The sequence below is a fragment of the Tursiops truncatus genome, chromosome 13 (assembly GCF_011762595.2).
Source record: "Tursiops truncatus isolate mTurTru1 chromosome 13, mTurTru1.mat.Y, whole genome shotgun sequence".
Taxonomy (NCBI): Eukaryota; Metazoa; Chordata; class Mammalia; order Artiodactyla; family Delphinidae; genus Tursiops; species Tursiops truncatus.
The window spans coordinates 37,580,742-37,596,627 of record NC_047046.1 but is presented as its reverse complement, the minus strand read 5'-3'; the positions used below and the strand labels follow the sequence as shown (position 1 = coordinate 37,596,627).

Below are 15,886 nucleotides of genomic sequence, written 5' to 3'. Positions count from 1 at the left end.
TTGAACCAGCCTAATGCCATGGTGAGAGTTGAAGCTGCTGCTACAACTCTCACCATTTAAGGAGGATTGTACATGTTTTCATGAGTAGCAGCTCTGCAGTGTTTTATGTATTTTTTTGCTAAAACTAAGAACTATACTTAATAATCAGAACCACAGCAGCTCTATATAGAAGCCCACCTAATGCTATAGTGATAAACTTTAATCAGACTTGAAGTTTCAAATTTGGTGAAATAGATAAAAGGGGTTGGAAGATGCAGAGAGGGGGCAGGAAGTCAAGTAAAGGCAAAAGCGAGTAGCTAGGATTTCAGACCTTTTCTTCTTTTTCCTTTTTTTTTCTAGTGGAGAATCAATTGAAAAATAAACACAGCCTCATTCTTCGGTTCATTGTAGTATAGGTTATAGTACATTTATGTCTTTTTAACAGAGATGAACAATACACATATTACAGGTTCAATTTAGAAATGAATAGGTTATATATATTAAAACATGCATTACAGATTTTAAAGGCATACACACACACACACAACACATTTGACCTACTACATATTCTTAGTTCAAGGTCTTGAAAGTTTTGTAACATGGTCCTAAACTTGAAAATAGACTTTATTTAATGTATTTCCTGAATAATGCATAAAAAGATATGAATCAGCACATTTGATGTAATAGGGATCTGTTTTAACAGATATTACTTGTTTTTTGAGAATTTGATATAAGAAACTTGATAGACTACTTAGAAAATTTTACGTTATCATTCTTGGTCAAGAAAGTGGGACTCAAAGTAGGAAGTGAATTCAGTTCTTATTTGTATTCTGTGTAATCCCTGCCCTCATTCTTCGGTGGCTTTGCTAGCCCAAAATGAGATATCTGGAAAGTGAAGGACAGGGAATAAATATTTCTTACTCCAGTGGTCAAGAAATTCCTTCTGTATTCCCATTTTTGGCTCTCTGAAACCTCCTGCCTCTTGAGACTCTTGTAGGTACACATCCTTATCAGAGGATCACTTTGGATTTAATAAGAATCTCTAGCTTCAGCCGTTGTTTGAACATCTTTCTAAAGTTATGACTTAATCATCAGTTAAGAAAGAGTATGAATTTTAGGGCAGTTTGTCTACATTCCTTCACTTGTTGAACTGAAATTGTAGTTTAGGTTCCCTCTTCATTAACCCCAAGATATTTCTAGTTATTTAGTTAAAGGAATTCTTTCTCTAGTGTAGGTTAAATATCCTGACAAGGTTTTTGTCTTTATCCCACCCATTTCCCTTTAACTTTGTTTATAATGTCTTACTATGTATGCCTTGGTTTTCCTTGTATTAAGTTAAACATTTCAGAGACTGATTCATTATTGGTGAATGCTATCTAGAGGATTTGAATTGAAAGATGAGGTTGGGAGAAGGTAATGAGTTTTATCTTTCATCCTGGCTTATTCAGGAAGGCTAAACTCAAAGCATCATCAGGTGGTTTGATTGGCAGACTTAGGTGAGATATCCATTTAGATTTCAGAATCCTGACCTAATAAATCCACTCAGGAGTCAGTCAGCAAAGAGATTTTTAAATTTTTCTACTGGCTCCACTCTGAGTATATAATATTTGGAATAGCTTAGTATTTTCAGAGATTTTGCTTTTAAGGATTTCAAAGTTCAAACAAAGTGGGAAAACAAAAAGGCTCTGGTGGCCATTCTCCATTGCTATAAAGGGAGACCAATTAGGATATCTCTTTCTCTATTAACTGTGTTCTCAGTTTGAACTTTACAGAGGTCTCTGTAGTGCTGAACCTTTTCATATTGGAGACTATGACTTTCATATTGGAGGTAGAAATTAATGGATAATCATTACCAATGTTATTTTACCTCTGTGTCAGATATTTTACTAGTAAATTGAAAATATGTACTAAGTCTGCCATTTACTAGATCTCTGGCAAATAAAGTTAAGGTTTTGTGGTAATATCTAGGAAGAATTGTAAAGAATTTTGGTATTCATTCTTGTGAAGCGAACATGATAACACTACACTACGGAAACTTGATGCGGTATTCATCCTTAATTTGAGAGAGTTACATATCATTCAAGTGTCTGAAAGATTTTTTTGAAAGTGATGATTAATTTTACTTAGTTTGGAAAACTGATAAATGAATTTAAACTACAGATTTACAAAGGGAGGTCTTAGAATAGTTAAATAGTTAAAATGAAGGCCTTTTGAAATATTGATCATATTTTTAGTTCAGTGAGATGGTTTTTTAAGTAGTTAGGTGGATAAACTGATAATATACTTTATTTCTCTTAGATTTCATCATTCAATATAAAGAATCTCATTTAATTATCTTGTTTGTTTAGAGTTCAGCCTCTGTCATTTTCTCAGCTGGCATCTTGTCATTAACTAGATTAAATCTCTCTAAGTTTCCCAATTCTAAAAACCTTAGAGAAAATGGTTATCCTTCTCTGACTTATAACCCTTTGAAGTTCTTAATATCACTTTCATTCTCTTGTGTCTTCATCCTCCTTTTGGTTCTGTGGCAGGTTGTGGCCTTAGCACTGTAGATATAAAGGTTACCCTCTAGGGTTAAGGTTTTCCTATTGCCTAGATGACAGAAAGACTAAGGTGATATCTGGCTCTCCTTCCTTGTTTTTTTTCCTTTACTTTTGGAAATATTGACCTAAGAATCTGAAAAGAATGTAAAAATAGATGAAGCACTAAGAACACTGGTATCAGCATCCATTAATATTCATTATCTCTTATGGATTATCTGCATCATTCTCTTTCCATCCAGCTTGATCTCAGACTTTGTAACTTAAACCTGTGTATGCTGGATTTCTTGGTATGTTTCCAAGTATTTGAGTATATAAGAGTTTCTGACTTTGCCCAAATCTAATCAATGATTGGAGATAATAAGTACATCTGAATTCTTGAGCATTGATTTTTTCTTCTTTTTTATATCACTTCTGAATATAATTTTAGAATTTTGGAGTGATTCTCTACCTTTATTTCTTAAGCAGTATGTAGTTTATCAAGTAAAGTTTGGTAGTCTTCAGTGGTTAGCTTTGATGTTTAAATTGGCTGTATTTGATACTGATTTACGTATAGTTAACCTCTTTCTTATTTGGGTAAAGGAGTTAATTGCTGATATTGCAGTAGTGCACATCTAAATTTTTTTGTAAGTTAAAATTGCTCTACAAATATGTAAAACCTGGGACCAAGTTGTTTTTGTACTTCAGTAGTATGTTATAGATAATAATATAGACTTAGAAGTCCTCAGCATTTCTTTTATTTATCTGGAGAAGCTGATTTCTGTGCTTGTATTGTAAAAGATAGAATTTAGAGCATTATACTTTCAGATTGCCACTTAGGTCACAAGTGGTCATAGTTTTGAAGGAGGTCTTTATATACTTAAAAAAAAAACTGGTATATTAACTTGCATGTAAGACAGAAGTAAGTAGTTTTTTTAATTTATCACTGAGCTTAGTTTACCTGCTTCTCTGAAGGGAATTCACCAGAAGGAAAGACTAAGATTCTCTCCTATAACATTATTGTTTTAAATTGGCAAAAACCTTCACATATCTTCAGCATCTTTTTTGAGTTCCTAATTTCTTCATTTTATTTAAATTAGAGCAAATATAAAATTGGGCTTATTTAATTCATAAAATGCCTTTGATGTATAGAATTTCTATAGGAACACTGAAATGACATACATTCAGTCATACAGTCTTCAACATACAACAATTCATTGAAAATATATTTCAAACCTAGAGCCAGAAAGCATAAATATTTTTGGCATTTATTCTCATAGAGAAATAACTTGGAGGGAGGAATATTTTGGCATACACAATTTTGTATAAATGTCAAGATTTCAGTGGCTTTTACATCTTTTATTTTTAGTGAGGAATTACTGGTATTAAATGGACTTTGGCACACTGAAGGGAAGTTTTCCTAGCAATAACTTTTTTCCTTTTCTACAACAGAATATTTGTGAATGATCAACAGCCTTCTGTATGTTACTTAATTTAAAGCAGCCCTTTGGTTTTTAAATTACAACCATTATTTAAATAGAGGGTGAATTTAATTGGCTAAGTCAGAAAAAAAGAATTGCAAAATAAGCAAAAAAGGTATATATCAGGTACCTACTCTGTGTGTCAGATGCCTTGGAGTATAAATTTTTAAAAAGTGGGGCTTCCCTGGTGGCGCAGTGGTTGAGAGTCCGCCTGCCGATGCAGGGGACACGGGTTCGTGCCCCGGTCTGGGAGGATCCCACATGCCGCGGAGTGGCTGGGCCCGTGAGCCATGGCCGCTGAGCCTGCGTGTCTGGAGCCTGTGCTCTGCAACGGGAGAGGCCACAACAGTGAGAGGCCTGCGTACTGCCAAAAAAAATAAATAAATAAAATAATAAATAAATAAATAAAAAATAAAATAAAATAAAGTGTTAGTATATGGTCCCCTGCTCTCACAAAACTTACCAAGGAAATGCCCGATGGAACAAATTAATTATTGATGAACTAAATAACGGCAACTAAGAAAAAAACTTGGGAGAAGAGGGGGATCATTTTGAACTGAAGTTTCTTATTATTTCTTCGACTTTAACAAAAACAACAATTTAGATGAAGGGGAATAACAAAAGCATAGGGCATTAGGTACAGGGAAGAAGTTGGAACAATAACATTACTCCTGATTTAGTTAACTGCAAAGCTTGTTTAAGGAAAGAATATCATTGTGCTCTAGGAATTTAAACTCAGAAATTAGACTGCCTGGGTGAACCCTAAAGTTTTGACAGTTGCTGTGATTACCTTTGGGTAAGTTAGTTCACCTAGCTAAGCCTTAGTCTCTTCATTTGTAAATGGAGGATGATAGTAGAACCTACTTTATCCTATATTCCTAAGAATGTAATATCCTATGTTCATGGGACTATTACAGATTATTTATGAGGTATTCCTTGTAAAGCACTTGGGAAGTAATAAATGTACAGTAGACGTTACCTATTGTTATCATTACTGTAAGACCGAACTGTTTCACAACTTTTAAGTTATATGGAGGAGGGTAATATATATTCCCCTTACGGGTCATGATTTGAGCCATGGTATAATGTCACATTATAGCATTGTACCTTACAGTTGGTCACTTGTCCCTTCTTTTGTGTTTCAAATATAATAGATCTAAAAAAACGGTTAAATGTTCTTATCTCTAACCTGATATAAAATAAGCATTTCTAAATGGAATCATCTTTTTCCCCCAGATATTTTTAATAAACATTAATTATATTTAAATAGTAATAATAATTATAAAATGCACTGATCAAATTAGTCAAAGAATTTCTGGTATGCACAAACTGATAAAACATTAGCAGTTTTACCAACTGAATTCTGTGTTCTTTTACTGTTTATTAAATTCTGATGCTACAAACTTGAAAGGCTTTATTTATACCTCTTTTAGTTTGCTAAGAATTGTAATTGGATTTACCACTAGAATTAAGGACCCCTTCCCAACCAAATTTGGACACTTTTAATGAAATTATTTGGGGTGTTTTACCAAAAAGTTTATCAGAACATTGTACTGAGAAAACAAATAAAATACTTGTCTCTTATTCTTTATATCTAGTTGATTCTGCCTGCATTCCTTATTTATTTATCTTCTATTCTTACCTTCTGTGAGTAATAGGACACTTGTGTACTTTTGCTTGCTCTTTCTTGTGTAAATCATGGCTCTTTTGTTCCACTTGCATTTTTTTTTTTTTTTTTGCTAAATACTTTTATATGAATGTTAAATGATATTTAAAGTCTTCTGTATCATATCCCATTTAAGCTGCAATCCATTCCAGTCTTGCCTGGCTATTAAGGGTACTGTTGTTACTTCATACTTTTATAATTGAGTACTGAATGTTAATTTTATGCGGAAAGTGGCTTGGAATTTTTTTCTGCAGTATTTGTATGGCCATTAAAGTTGATTTGTGTGATTGAAGCATGAAAGAGCAAATTATAGCACTTATTCATTTAGCTGTGTTCGAATGCCTGTTGCTGCATGCTGTCAGACAACTTGTAATAGCTTTTCCTTTTGTGACAATTTAAGGCTGAACACTATTTTTTTTTTCTTCTTCTAGAATCAAGAATTGAAGGTTGGCTTTCAATACCAAATAGAGGAAATATCAAAAGATACGGCTGGAAGAAACAGGTACAATATGCCTCAGTTTTTCTAATTGATATTTTGTTATATATTTTACTTTTAAAGCATACAACTTGTATTAACTGTCCTATTATTGGCATTGTTTTTAGATTACTACAATATGATCTAGACATAAATGGCAAGTATTGTGCTTATCACTTTAAACCAAGTTAATACTGCTCTTACCTCTTCCCCCCTTTTTTCTCATTTCAGTATGTTGTGGTAAGCAGCAAAAAAATTTTGTTTTATAATGATGAACAAGATAAGGAACAATCCAATCCATCTATGGTATTGGACATTGAGTAAGTTGCCTTTTATTGAATTTTAAGACTGAGTGTTAACCTACGATAATCAATTATTTTTAGACTTACCATTTAGTTTATATTTTGTTATTTAAACGTTATTGACTTTTTTCTTAACAAATTTAAATAATAACTATATTAAATCTTTATCAAAATATGAGAGGGGAAATTTTGCATACCTGATCGATGTATTCTAAAGACAATTTTTTTTAATTTCAAGTGTTTATTGGTTTTATGTTCACAGAACATCTCAAAATATATGATTATGTGGTCATTGTTAAGAAGGAAATAAAATATATCTTTTCTTTTTTTAATAATAGGTCAAAGAGGTCTGTAATAAGCTTAGGTTTTTTTCCTTGTATTCATTCTAAAACCATTTCTTAGGCACTGCTGCCTGTATTATCGTAAGTGTTGTAGGTTGTATAAAATGAGTAAGACAGTTTCATATTTGAGGAGCTTACAGGCTAGTAGCAGGAAAGGTAAAATATATGCAATAACATACAAATTCAGAGTGAAGTGTGGTGGGTACGACAGAGAAATATAAACTTAAAATGAAGTTTTGCCATTCCTTTGTAATTAAACATTGTGGAGCTAATTATAGTTAAAATGTTAAAAAAATTGAGCAAGTACCAGAGAGTACTGATATTTTATTTCTCAATTTTAAAAAAAGACATTAGTTGTGAAAATTTAAATAATCAGCTTAACTGGAATAATACATAAACATTAATAAGAAAGACATCTTTCAACTAACTTAAATACTTTTTATGTTGATGAGAGTTTGTTGTTATTGTTGTTTTACCTATTTATTGAGATGTAATTTTCATACAATAAAATACATACATCTTAAGTGTTCAGTCCAGTGACTTTTGACGGTTGTAAGCACCCGCATAATCAAACCCAGTACGTGATAAAGAACGTTTCTATCACCCTAAAAAGCTTGCTTGTGCCTCCTCAAGGGGAAAAAAAAAGATTATCTGAATTCTATCACTGAGATTTAGTTTTGCCTATTCTAGAACTTCATACTAATCGAATTTATAGTATGTACTCTTTCGTGCCTGGCTTCCCTCACTCGGCATAGTGTTTTGTTGTGTGTATTGATTGTTCTGTTTATTGCTGAGTAATATTCCATTGAATGAATATATCTCAGTTTGTTTATCCATTCTTTTGTTAATGGGCATTTGGGTTGCTTCTAAGAGAGCTATTTTAAGTAAGACTGCTTTGAACATTCGTTTTTGTGGACTTAAGTTTTCATTTCTCATGGGTAAAATACCTAGGAGTGGAATCCTGGGTCATATAGTAAATCTGTGTAAATAAATCTACCAGACAGTTCTCAAAAAAGGTTATACTGTTTATACTCAACAGCAATATTTGAGTTTCAGTTGCTTCACGTCTTCACCAACATTTGGTGTTGTCAGTCTGACTTTTAGCTGTTCTAATGGATGTGAAATGCTATTTTGTTGTAGTTTATATTTTCCTTATGGCTAATGATGGCAAGAATCTTTCCATGTATTTATTGGCCATTTGTATCTCTTAAGTGTCTCCAAGTCTTTTGCTCATTTTTTAATTGGGCTGCTTATCTTTTTAAGGTTGGTTTACAGAAGTTCTGTATATATTCTGGCTTCAAATTTTATGTCAGGAATATGTAGTGCAAATATTTCCCAGTCTGTGGTTTGCCAGTTCATTTTCTTTATGGTGTCTTTTAATGGAAACCAATGTATCACTGGTTTGAAAAGGGTTATTGCCTTTTGTGTAGTCTGTCCAAGACATTTTTGCTTGCCCAAAGATTGTGAAGGTATTCTATGTTTTCTTCTAGGTTTTATTTTTAAATTCTGATTGATCTCGTTTCTTTTTATGTTTGGTAAGAAGTAGTGGTAGAGGGTCTTCTGGCGGTTCAGTGGTTAAGACTCTGCGCTTCCACTGCAGGGTGCACGGGTTTGATCCCTTGTTGGGGAACTAAGATCCCACGTGCCTCGCAGCGCGGCCAAAAAAGAAAAAAAAAAAAAAAGGAGTAGTGGTTGAGGTTAATTTTTTTCCGGGGGGGTGGGGGTTGTTTTGTTTTGTTCATGTGGATATCTGGTTATTTCAACACTTTATTTATGTATATCAACCTTGAATATTCATCACTTATTAGTTTTAGAGATTTTGTGTATGTGTGTGGATTCCGCAGGGCTTTTCTACGTATACGGTAATGTCATCTTCAAATAATAATAGTTTTACTTCTGCCTTTCCAGCCTGCATGCCTTTACCACATGTATAGATTTGTATGGGCACCACCAAGTTAAAATATAGAATAGTTTCATCACAGGGATTCTTCATTGCCCTTTTATAGCCATAGGAAGCACCCTTTCTGTACTCCTCTCTAATCTTTGGCAACCACTAATCTGTTCTCCATCTGTATAATTTTGTCACTTCAAGGATGTTATGTAAATGGAATCAAATAGTATGTAACATTCGATATGCTTCTTTCAGTCAGTGTAATTCCCTTGAAGTCCATCCAAGAGGTAGTTTTTTTCTTTTTGTGGTTGAGTAGTGTTCCATCGTATGACTGTATCACAGTTTGTTTAACCATTCATTTAAGTTTTTTCCAATTTTGGCCTATTAAAAATAAAGCTGCTGTGAACATTCATGTACAGGTTTTCATATATATAGATTTGTAAGAAATTGCCATACTCTTTTCCAGAGTGACTCTGCAGTTTTACATTTCTCCCACAGTTGTATGAGTGATCTAGTTTCTCTGCATCATCACCAGCATTTGGTGTTATTACTATTTTTATTTTAAAAATTCTGATAGGAGTATAGTGATACTTACTGTGATTTTAATTTGCATTTCTCTAATGACTAATCTTTTCCTATGCTTATTTGCCACGTCTGTGTTCTCGTCAACGAAATATCTGTCTTTTGCTATAAATGAGTTTTTATAATGGCCTACATCATATTTCTTTTCATTTTAGTAAATTGTTTCATGTTCGTCCTGTAACCCAAGGAGATGTGTACAGAGCTGAAACTGAAGAAATTCCTAAAATATTCCAGGTAAAAATCTGAAAATATAATTTTAGAAGATCCTTTACCTACGTACTAAGTGTATTTGTGAAGTAAATGTAAATACACCAATACTTTTATACATTTGAAACTTGTATGTATAGATTAAGACCTTTTTTTAATCTTCTGTTTACCATTCCTAAATGTAGATACTATATGCAAATGAAGGTGAATGTAGAAAAGACGTAGAGATGGAACCAGTGCAACAAGCTGAGAAAACTAATTTTCAAAACCACAAAGGTCATGAGTTCATTCCTACCCTCTACCACTTTCCCGCCAACTGTGAGGCCTGTGCCAAACCTCTCTGGCATGTTTTTAAGCCACCCCCTGCCCTGGAATGTCGAAGGTGCCACGTTAAGTGCCACAGAGATCACTTAGATAAGAAAGAGGACTTAATTTCTCCATGTAAAGGTAAGGCATGAAAATTATTTTTATAACATGTAACAAATTAGAGACTTAAATCCCAATGAAATAACTTCTTCAGATGTGGCATTTCCTATACCAAGTTGAAAAGAGATAATAAGACGTAATATTTTGGCACTGGTGGAGCCACATGCATATTTCTGATTTTACTTTATTTTTCTTACTAATTTATGACTAATATTTTCTCTTTAAATTTTCCAACTTAATTGAATTAAGAAGACAAGATATTGTCCAAGCTTAATTAAGCATAGTAAATCTTTTTAAATTGTAAGAATATTTGATAAGGCTCTTTTAGGTATTATGTGACCTTAATTGTGCTCTTTTTTCTTAAAATAGTAAGTTATGATGTAACATCAGCAAGAGATATGCTGCTACTAGCATGTTCTCAGGATGAACAAAAAAAATGGGTAACTCATTTAGTAAAGAAGATTCCTAAGAATCCACCATCTGGTTTTGTTCGTGCGTCGCCTCGAACACTTTCTACAAGATCCACTGCAAATCAGTCTTTCCGGAAAGTGGTCAAAAATACATCTGGAAAAACTAGGTAAGGATTGAAATGTTAACCTTTTTAACTGTGAGTATGTGATTGGATAATATCTATTAAAATCCAGAGTCTGATTGTTCTTTTCCCCATAAAGGGCATCGTTTGTATCTGGGCATTTATATATGACTTGAAATGACTTTACAAATTAGTTTAACTGATTCTTGTTAGAAGCTAATAATGTTTATAAATGTCATATTTATTTAGTTCAGTGTCAGGTTTTATTGTCATTGGTTATGGTACATATTTAGCCCTTAATGTTTTAAACGACTGTTGTTCACCCCTTTTTAATGTAAATAGTTTCATGTAAAACTTTGCTCATTTTATTTTTAACTATGTTGGCAGATTTTTTTTTAATCAAAATTATTTGGTATTATCAGTGTTAACAAATAAACTTCCCAGTTAAGTATCCTTCTTTTCTTCTTTTTGGGAGAGTGTAGTTTATCTTGTTTTGATGGAATTTTTTCAAAAATATTTATATGGTAAAACAAGCAGTTACAGGACATAAACCCTTTCCTGAGGAGCGGTTATGATAACTCATTAAGTTCTCATTTAACACATGAAAAAATGGAGCTCAGAGAAATTAAGCAACTTGCACAAGATCACACAGCCAACTAGTAGCATAGTCAGGTTGGACCCCACTTTTATCCATTTCTGAAGCCTATGTTTTTTCTCCTATACCAAATACCAACTTTCCCTAGAGTGTAATCCTTATATTAAGAGGGACATTTGAATCTAGAAGCTGAGACCTAACACTGATTTGCCTCTCTGCTGATGTCACCCAAGTCTTCCAAGCAGGCTTAAAGCCATATTTAATTTATCCCATTTCTTCATACCATATTATCAATAACCAAGTCTAATTCTTTGAAATGACTCATAGCCATTCCTCCTTCTGTATTCCTCAGCTACCATACTATTCCAGTGCATTATCACCTCACTCTGGACTTCTTTCTGTAGAATCTTGTATTGTCCCTCTCCTATATAGGATAAAAGCTGAATCTAAAATACTTAAAATTTTTTATAGCTTTGTGGGGGGAAAAAAGTGTTTGAAACAAAGTAGAAGCAAAAAGGAGATAATAGTGTGTTTTTCCTTTTTCCTGTTTTCCAAATTTTGTGTATTAGTTAACTATTATATATAATGTATATGTACCTTTCCTTCCGATTTTTGTTTTCTGAATTTTTAAACTGCGTACATTTCTTAAATTTTTTATTTTTTTCCCTCAACAGTTAACCATGTGACCTAGTGCCTTGTGGAATTGTGTGGGATGCTACCTGATAAACCAGGCATCTTTTACCATGCAGAGCAGAAGGCTGTTCCTTTGACACAATATCACAGGCTTCAGGGTTAAGATTGCTGTTATTCTGTCCTTGCTTTGGCACAAAAGCACACTGAGGATTGTTTTTTTGTTTTGTTTTGTTTTTGTTTTTTATTGCGGGTTTGCCTACAGGTAGATTAGATTAATTATTACTATGTAATGCAAATACAATTGAGGGAAAGCTTAGCTAGATATATTTTTTTAAAAAGGTGCTGCCTTTTTGAATTTCTAAGAAAACGCCTGTCAATCATGATAGAACACAGTTTTCCTCATACGAGTGAGAGGAAGAGACTTTCACTTTCAAGTGGAATGGCCGTCACTATCAAGATCAGCTCATGGAAGGAGTAAAGAAAATATCTCAAAATGAGACAACTGAAATTTTTTTTTAATAACTTCAGTTTTTATGCTCTTGCAAGACTATACAAAACTATTTTAAGAAAGCAGTGACATCACTTGACTTCAGTGCCCTCACTGTAGAATTTAAAAGCCTTACTGTTGATTGCCTGTGGTGGACTTGATGGAAAATAAATATCTTACATTATGCTTTACAAAATACTGTATGTGTTTCAGCAAGTTTGTAGATTGGGGAATGGGAGAAGGCAAAAAAATTACATTTAATCTATGCATTTTTGCCAAGCCATATTGAGTTATTTTACTACTAGAGACATTAGGAACTAACTGTACAAAAGAACCAAGTTTAAAAGCATTTTGTGGGGTACATCATTTCTGTAATTATATAATATGTTTCTTTGTGGTTTTAACTGATAAAGACATTAAGTTAACAAACATATAAGAAATGTATGCACTGTTTGAAATGTAAATTATTCTTAGAACACTTTTGATGGGAGTTGCATTGCCCTTTTAGTGCCTTAATTTGAGAGAATTATTTTACTGCCATGACTAAATATAAAAATTTCAAAAAACATATTTTCAGAAAATTATGTGTGTTGGGGGTTTTTCATTGATAATTGGCTTAATTTAAAATATTTAGAGGTTTGGTGGACTTCCATAAATTGAGTACAATCTTTGCATCAAACTACCTGCTAAAATAATGAATGACTTCATAAAACTCTGCAAAATATGTAGAAGGTTGCACCAATATAAAAGAAAATTATGGCAATACATCTGTGATGTTTTCCAGTTAACATAGGAATTACCAGATAAATACTGTTAAACTCTTGTTCAATAGCAAGGGTTGATTCATATGGGCAGTATGATTTATTGTTTATTTTTTTAACCAAATACCTCCTCAGTAATTTATAATGGCTTTGCAGTAATGTCTATCAAATAAGAAGCACTGGAAAACTGATTCGTCTCTAGGATGATATGCATGTTTCAAGTGGTATTAAAAGCCGCACTGATGGATATGTAATAATAAACATATCTGTTATTAATATGCTAATGACTCTGTGCTCATTTAATGAGAAATAAAAGTAATTTATGGATGGATACCTTTAATAATGACTGCTATGGTATTTTCTCATGACTGAGATGAATGGAAGCCATGCTGTAAATTAGTCCCTGGCTGCATACAAATGTTTGTTAAATTTCATGACTAAAGTGAATTTTTAAAAGATAAAACCTGGTTTGGGCTCTAAAATAGGAGTGCTACAGTTGAAATGAAAAGTTAGCTAATGTCTTTTGGAAATTCTCCATGGGTCTCTTACGTTTCTCACATCTTGGGAGCAGAAGCTCTGACAGCCTTTGTTTGTTCTACACTGTCTTTGCCAAGGAGATTTGTATAGTGAACAGCCGTGGAAGACATTGTGTTTCCATAGAGAGGAAAGCAGGTTTGTTTGCTGTTGTATAATAAAGATAGTGGCTCTCTCCAGGGCAAAAATTGGGCAGATTTGCTTGAGCTCATTATAAAAGATTCAGGTACCCTAAACTTTGGGCTCCTCAGCTATGATGCAAACTCACTGCATGCTCAGCGCCCACCTGGACCACTTTGCATTGCCCCTGTGGGACTCGGAGGGCAAGGGGAACTGATGAGAGCGTGAAGCTCATGCTGCTTGCTGTGCTGTAAGTATAAAGTCATTTGGCTATGACCCAGGATCCATGAAATTGTGGCAGGCTAACTTGTAGCTTGCAAGTAGGGTGAAACCTCAGACCCTTCACAGTTCTGGACAGTGTCCTTACTACCGCCTCAGAACCATCACCATTACCCTAATGTATTAAGGTCTAATATATTAAGGTCCAGTAAAGTTCAGAGAACAGAGTTAATTTATTTGAGCAAGAGAGTACTTTTTTTTTTTTAACAAAATATTAACTTGAGCATAAAATTGTTGAGAACTGACAGAACTTTAAGGAATGACTTCAAATGCCACATTGCAAAACCAGGTCAACCAAGAGAGCTGCTGCTGCTTTTTTTTTTTTTTCCATGTGGACTATTTTTAAAATCTTTATTGAATTTGTTACAATATTGCTTCTGTTTTATGTTTTGGTGTTTTGGCGGTGAGGTATATGGGATCTTAGCTCCCTGACCAGGGATCGAACCCATACACCTGCATTGGAAGGCGAAGTCTTAACCACTGGACCGCCAGGGACGTCCCCAACAGAGCTGCTTCTATTCTAAGTTCAGGAAACCACTCAATCCCAAAGTATACCAACGTGGCAAGCATCAGGATAGTGTCATCTAACGTGTCCACACCATGTTAGATGCTGTGTTTCATTCTCTTACCATTTAGGAACCTTGTTTCTAAACACTGGGGTCCCTGTCAGTAATACCTCAGAAAAATCCTTTTCATGAGCCTCCCTATCTGCTGGCATTAGCATACCCTCCATCTCTCCTCTGCCTTCTATAGGTGCATCTGCTCAACCAAAATACATCACATTCAGAATTCTAGCTGTAAGAAAGTCTGGGAAATGGAGCTTTTAGCTTTCTATCCTCTTGATTACAGGAAGACACAGAGTGTAGAATGAGATTAAGCCTCAAGCCTGCCCACCCACCACTCCTGAGAGCTTGGGTTGAGGTCAGGGATTATGGGCTAGAAAGAAAACAGCCGTTGTCATGATTCACAAGCTCAAAACAACGATGGGTCACTTGTCATTATTTGGGGTTTCAGCTTAAAATAATCTCTCCATCCTTCGTTTAAAGAAATATCAATAAGTGAAATAATTTAAACATGGCAATCAAACTCTAATTGATAAAGTATGTGTTTTTTTCATATCACTAGAAGTTTTGTAATAACTAAATTTGGTATTTACATAAATTAGTTTGTTGATTCTTACTGGGTTGCTGGTTTGAGCTTTTTAATTTTTATTTTTGGTATTCCAGCACTTCTACAGTTCTTTCTCCTCAGAAAGAAAACACAGCTACTAGCAGCTAGTAGGATGAATAAAGACAATGTCTTTAAAAATTAGTTAGTTGTGAAGGACATAATATATTGTGCTACTACACTTTATTACTCTATGGTATCGTTTAATGAGCAAAAGTCTTAATTTTAGCAAAGTCAAATTTATTGATCTCCTTTATAGTTAGTGCTTTTTGTATTCTATTTAAGAACTCTCTCCTATTCCCCGGGTCGTGAAGATAATTCTGCGTTAGCTTCTTGAAGTTTCATTGTTTTGACTTTAACATTTACACAGTGGGGAAAGGATTGTCATGTCAATAAATGGTGTTGGGAAAACTGGATACCCACATACAAAAGAATGAAAATGGACCCTCAACTTACACAAAAATCAACTCGGATTAAAGTCTTAAGTGTAAGAACTAAAACTCAGACTCCTAGATGACAACATAGGGTAAAAGCTTCTTGACATTGGCCGTGGCAATGATTTCTTGGATATAACACCAAAAGCACAGGCAACAAAAGCAAAAACAGGCAAATGGAATTACATCAAACTAAAACTTCAGCACAGGAAAGGAAACAAAATAGTGAAAGGCAAGCTGTGGAATAAAAGAAAATATTCGCAAACCATATATCTGATAAAGGGTTAATGTTCAAAAACTGTAAGGAAATCCTACAACTCAATAGCAAAAACCAAAAACAGATAACCTGATTTAAAGTTGGGCAAAGGACCTGAATAGACATTTCTCCAAAGACGATATACAAATGGCCAACAGGTGTATGAAGAGATACTCAACATCACTAATCCTCAGGGAAATTAAAATTACAGTGAGATAT

The 15,886-nt window shown here is 33.8% G+C and overlaps 1 protein-coding gene across 4 annotated transcripts in view; it reads left to right on the top strand.

Moving 5' to 3' along the window:
* ROCK1 (Rho associated coiled-coil containing protein kinase 1) overlaps positions 1-13,157 on the top strand; it is a 146,866-nt gene extending 133,709 nt beyond the window's left edge. For all 4 annotated transcript variants that reach the window (XM_073790573.1, XM_019930555.3, XM_019930554.3 and 1 more), the window contains 6 exons: positions 6,077-6,147; positions 6,352-6,440; positions 9,392-9,470; positions 9,629-9,890; positions 10,239-10,446; positions 11,671-13,157. In XM_073790573.1, coding sequence (XP_073646674.1) covers positions 6,077-6,147; positions 6,352-6,440; positions 9,392-9,470; positions 9,629-9,890; positions 10,239-10,446; positions 11,671-11,674 — 713 coding nt within the window. In that variant the 3' untranslated portion in view covers positions 11,675-13,157. The remainder of the gene's footprint in view (positions 1-6,076; positions 6,148-6,351; positions 6,441-9,391; positions 9,471-9,628; positions 9,891-10,238; positions 10,447-11,670) is intronic.
* Positions 13,158-15,886: the final 2,729 nt, after the last annotated feature.